This window comes from Gymnoscopelus braueri (genome assembly GCF_963280865.1).
Source record: "Gymnoscopelus braueri genome assembly, contig: SCAFFOLD_285, whole genome shotgun sequence".
NCBI lineage: Eukaryota > Metazoa > Chordata > Actinopteri > Myctophiformes > Myctophidae > Gymnoscopelus > Gymnoscopelus braueri.
This window is the reverse complement of record NW_027660632.1, coordinates 71,653-77,652: the sequence shown is the minus strand read 5'-3', so window position 1 is coordinate 77,652 and position 6,000 is coordinate 71,653. Positions and strand designations below refer to the sequence as shown.

The window sequence follows — 6,000 nt, the reverse complement described above, 5'->3', positions numbered from 1 at the left end:
AAATGTACACAGAGTTAAATGAGGACACATTTCACATCATGTGTAAATGTACACAGACAAATACTCCAAATAATTACATTATTTATTTTATTAATATTTAAAATATTTAATCACTTCAATATGAAGTGATTCACTTTAACCTTTAACCTCCCATCATATCTCATCTGAAAGCTTTTAATTAATTACACTATTTTACTTCTATAAACATATATCTATCTGTCTTTATTTCTTTATTTCTTTCTGTCTTTCTTTCATTCTAACATTGTTTTTCTTCAAAATTCCCCACCATCGTCTTGCCGGAAACAGATGATGTAACATCATATCTTTAATCTGATTGGCTGATCTGTCTAGACTACAGAACGAGTCCTCCTTCATTCTCTTTCAGACTCCAGAACTTCTCTTGAGGTAAACATCTGTTTATTCTGATGTGTTTATTCTGATCTGTTTATTCTGATTGATTGATTGATTGATTGATTGAATACTTTATTAGCAGTATAAAGCACAGGAAAGTACAGTTCAATACAAGGTCTGCTAAGAGGATTTAAAACCTAAGAAAGCCTATGGCGTGTTTCCATTGGGGTCCTTTGTATTCAATTCATAGAGACATTTAATGACAGACAGATATACACTACTTTGCAAAACAACATAAAAGCAGTTTGAAAACAGAAAAACTAAAATATGTACAGTAAACAGTTTGAGGGGGGAGGGGGGGGGCTAGGCTTTGACTTTTACAGGGCAGTCACCACTAGGGGAAGTGAAATTAATGTTTGGGGAGTTTCAACCACACACACACACACACACACACACACACACACACACACACACACACACACACACACACACACACACACACACACACACACACACACACACACACACACACACACACACACACACCTCATGTGACATTTTAATCACATGACCAGTGTATTTTTAAAGACATTTGATGGTTTCAGCAGTGAGATGTAATGAGGCTTAGATTGATGTTTAATGAACATGAACAGCATTTTACCAGCAACGCTGAACACACACACACACACACACACACACACACACACACACACACACACACACACACACACACACACACACACACACACACACACACACACACACACACACACACACCCCTCTGAAGTAACACTTTGATCACATGACGTGATGGTATCATCAGTGAGATGTAATGAGGCTTGGATTAGAGGAGCGTCTGTGAGTTCAGTTTACAGAGGTTTGATCCCTGACTCCTCCTGGTTTCATGTTGAAGTGTCCTTGAGCAAGGCACTGAACCCCTAACTGCTTCTGTTGAATGTGAGAATGTGGAACACCTTAGTTTAAAATTATTAAAAGTTAATTAATACTTAATAGAGTTTTACTTCTAATCCAGTCCTATATTGCACAGATAAAAGCAATGGTCTCTGAATTAAGACCATATGAAGTGTGTAACACTGCTATAGTTGCTATATGTGTGACATTCAGTTTGTTTGGTGTCATCATGTTGTACACAGATACATTTAAAATATTTAATCGCTTCAATATGAAGTGATGAACTTTAACCTTTAACCTCCTATCATGTCTCATCTGAACGATTTTAATTAATTACAAAATTTTACTTCTATAAACATATTTCTTTCTTTCTTTCTTTCTTTTATTCTAACTATGTTTTTCTTCAAAATTCCCCACCATCATCTTGCCGGAAAAACAGATGAGGTAACATCATATCTTTAATCTGATTGGCTGATTTTTCTAAACTACAGAACGAGTCCTCCTTCATTCTCTTTCAGACTCCAGAACTTCTCTTGAGGTAAACATCTGTTTATTCTGATCTGTTTATTCTGATTGATTGATTGATTGATTGAATACTTTATTAGCAGTATAAAGCACATAAAGTACAGTTCAATACAAGGTCAGCTAAGAGGATTTAAACCCTAAGAAAGCCTATGGCGTGTTTCCATTAGGGTCCTTTGTACTCAATTCATAGAGACATTTAATGACAGACAGATATACACTACTATGCAAAACATCATAAAAACAGTTTGAAAACAAACTAAAATATGTACAGTAAACAGTTTGGGGGGGGGGGGGGGGGGGGGGTTAGGCTTTGACTTTTACAGGGGCCAGTTTTTAATGCAGCCTCCTGTAGGTACTCTTTTAGAGCGGTTTTGAAGGAGAGTAGGGTTTTACACTCCTTCATGGCTTTTGGTAGGACATTCCACATTGTTGTGGCATAATAGTTCATTAAAATACCTGGACACTTCAGAAGAGAATACACAAATAAAATGTTGGAGCATTCCACTGGTCTGTACTTATTTATTATTTTACAGGGCATGACTAGGAGATGCAGTCACCACTAGGAGATGCAGTCACAAATACTCCAACTAACTTCATTATTTATTTTATTAATATTTAAAATATTTAATCACTTCAATATGAAGTGATGAACGTTAACCTTTAACCTCCTATCATGTCTCAACTGAAAGCTTTGAATTAATTACAACATTTTACTTCTATAAACAAATGTATTTATTCATTTGTCTTGTCATTCTAACAATCTTCAAAATTCACAACCATCGTCTTCCCAGAAACAGATGATGTAACATCATATCTTTAATCTGATTGGCTGATTGTTCTAAACTAAATAACGATATTTTTTTTCAGACTCCAGAACTTCTCTTTCAGTAAACATCTGTTTATTCTCATCTGTTAAATTCAGTGATGATGAAGATTACAGCCACCTTCCTCATCCTCTCCTCTGTACTTCATGTCAAAGCGATCCCAGGAAGTAAGTGCTTTATGAGCTTGTAGATCTGCTATTTTTAAAAGATGATTATTCATTTTAAATCGTGAAATCGGACATTCTGCATCATGAGTACTTTCTACTTTTGGTACTTTTTGTTACCAATACTGTTCTACTTTTACTTAAGTACATTTTTAATTCTGGACTTTTACTTGTAACACATTGCAATATTGATACGTTTACTTAAGTTTCCACCACTGTACATTAACTATATCATTTTATATTATTTTATATTAATTATATTATATTACATATTATATTACATTATATTATATTAATTATATCATTTATATTATTTTATATTAATTATATTATATAATATTATATTAATTATATTCTTTTATATTATATTCTTTTATATTATATTATATAATTTATATTAATTATATTATATTATATTATATTATATTCACATCCTGAAATAAATCATTATGAATCTGTTTCATAATATTATAAAAACATTTAAATCTGTTGAATAAAATGTTTAACAGGAAGTTATTTCTAATATTCAACTTTAGAACCAAACATGACTGTTTAACATGATGATGATGATGATGAAGATTGTTGTTTGAATTTATTTTAATCTTTGTTTTATTTCCAGTGTTCCATGAGACCATTCAACTCCTTGGCTGTTCAGACACAGTTAAAGACTCTTATAAAGAGTTCATGCATGGACTGGATGGTGAAGTGTTGTTCTACGCAGACTTCAACAAAGGGAAGGGGGTGGAGCCTCAGCCTCCGTTTGTAGATCACATGACCTTCACAGGAGGTTATGAAACAGCTTTGCATCAGCAGGGGTGGTGCCAAGGCAACCTGGACAACATCCGCACTGCCTTGAAGAAACCACCAGTGAAAGGTACATGAATACTATGAACACAATAGTTATTAACTAAAACGGTTGAATATATTTAACATGAATGAAAATGTTTAAACATGTATATTAAGCATTTATGATTTTATGGTGAAGAAGAAGTTTAGTAAACATGGATATGTGCTCAAGGTGCTTTAATTTTTAATTTACATATATATGTATCTGCTCTGTACAGCCCTCTGTACAGTAGGTGTATCTGAAACCGTCTGAGGAAGCATATCTGATACACAGGAGGAGGGGCTGGGGGGGGGGGCAGCAAAGTGGACTTCAATAGTCTTTTTCATGTGATAATGAGTGACCTCTGAGTTTCACATTTACGCTAGACGGGAGAATAAATGAGACACACACACTAACGTAGGCTATATAGTATGTTTTTCATACATGAGACACACACACTAACGTAGGCTATATAGTATGTTTTTCATACATGAGACACACACACTAACGTAGGCTATATAGTATGTTTTTTATACATGAGACACACACACTAACGTAGGCTATATAGTATGTTTTCATACATGAGACACACACACTAACGTAGGCTATATAGTATGTTTTACATACATGAACACACACACTAACGTAGGCTATATAGTATGTATTCATACATGAGACACACACACTAACGTAGGCTATATAGTATGTTTTACATACATGAACACACACACTAACGTAGGCTATATAGTATGTTTTTAATACATGAACACACACACTAACGTAGGCTATATAGTATGTTTTTCAAACATGAGACACACACACTAACGTAGGCTATAGAGTATGTTTTTCATACATGAGACACACACACTAACGTAGGCTATATAGTATGTTTTACATACATGAACACACACACTAACGTAGGCTATATAGTATGTTTTTCATACATGAACACAGACACTAACGTAGGCTATATAGTATGTTTTACATACATGAACACACACACTAACGTAGGCTATATAGTATGTTTTACATACATGAGACACACACACTAACGTAGGCTATATAGTATGTTTTTCATACATGAGACACACACACTAACGTAGGCTATATAGTATGTTTTTTATACATGAGACACACACACTAACGTAGGCTATATAGTATGTTTTTTATACATGAGACACACACACTAACGTAGGCTATATAGTATGTTTTTTATACATGAGACACACACACTAACGTAGGCTATATAGTATGTTTTTTATACATGAGACACACACACTAACGTAGGCTATATAGTATGTTTTCATACATGAGACACACACACTAACGTAGGCTATATAGTATGTTTTACATACATGAACACACACACTAACGTAGGCTGTATAGTATGTTTTTCATACATGAGACACACACACTAACGTAGGCTATATAGTATGTTTTCATACATGAACACACACACTAACGTAGGCTATATAGTATGTTTTCATACATGAGACACACACACTAACGTAGGCTATATAGTATGTTTTACATACATGAACACACACACTAACGTAGGCTGTATAGTATGTTTTTCATACATGAGACACACACACTAACGTAGGCTATATAGTATGTTTTTCAAACATGAGACACACACACTAACGTAGGCTATAGAGTATGTTTTTCATACATGAACACACACACTAACGTAGGCTATATAGTATGTTTTTCATACATGAACACACACACTAACGTAGGCTATATAGTATGTTTTACATACATGAACACACACACTAACGTAGGCTATATAGTATGTTTTCATACATGAGACACACACACTAACGTAGGCTATATAGTATGTTTTACATACATGAACACACACACTAACGTAGGCTATATAGTATGTTTTTCATACATGAGACACACACACTAACGTAGGCTATATAGTATGTTTTTCATACATGAGACACACACACTAACGTAGGCTATATAGTATGTTTTTTATACATGAGACACACACACTAACGTAGGCTATATAGTATGTTTTCATACATGAGACACACACACTAACGTAGGCTATATAGTATGTTTTACATACATGAACACACACACTAACGTAGGCTATATAGTATGTTTTCATACATGAGACACACACACTAACGTAGGCTATATAGTATGTTTTACATACATGAACACACACACTAACGTAGGCTATATAGTATGTTTTTCATACATGAACACACACACTAACGTAGGCTATATAGTATGTTTTTCAAACATGAGACACACACACTAACGTAGGCTATAGAGTATGTTTTTCATACATGAACACACACACTAACGTAGGCTATATAGTATGTTTTTCATACATGAACACACACACTAACGTAGGCTATATAGTATGTTTTACATACAT

At 34.0% G+C, this 6,000-nt stretch overlaps 1 protein-coding gene across 5 annotated transcripts in view; it reads left to right on the top strand.

Moving 5' to 3' along the window:
• The first annotated feature begins 1,707 nt into the window (after window positions 1–1,707).
• LOC308081343 (H-2 class II histocompatibility antigen, E-S beta chain-like) overlaps window positions 1,708–6,000 on the top strand; it is a 57,929-nt gene continuing 53,636 nt past the window's right edge. For 2 of the 5 annotated variants that reach the window (XM_080457723.1, XM_080457724.1), the window contains exon 1: window positions 2,691–2,779. Coding sequence is in view for 1 of the 5 variants with exons in the window: in XM_080457722.1 (XP_080313848.1) it covers window positions 2,713–2,779; window positions 3,396–3,650 (322 nt within the window). In the remaining 4 variants the exon portion in view is untranslated. Of the gene's footprint in view, window positions 1,802–2,690; window positions 2,780–3,395; window positions 3,651–6,000 lie in introns of those variants that run through there. The other 3 variants (XM_080457722.1, XM_080457726.1, XM_080457725.1) reach the window with 3 other exon arrangements.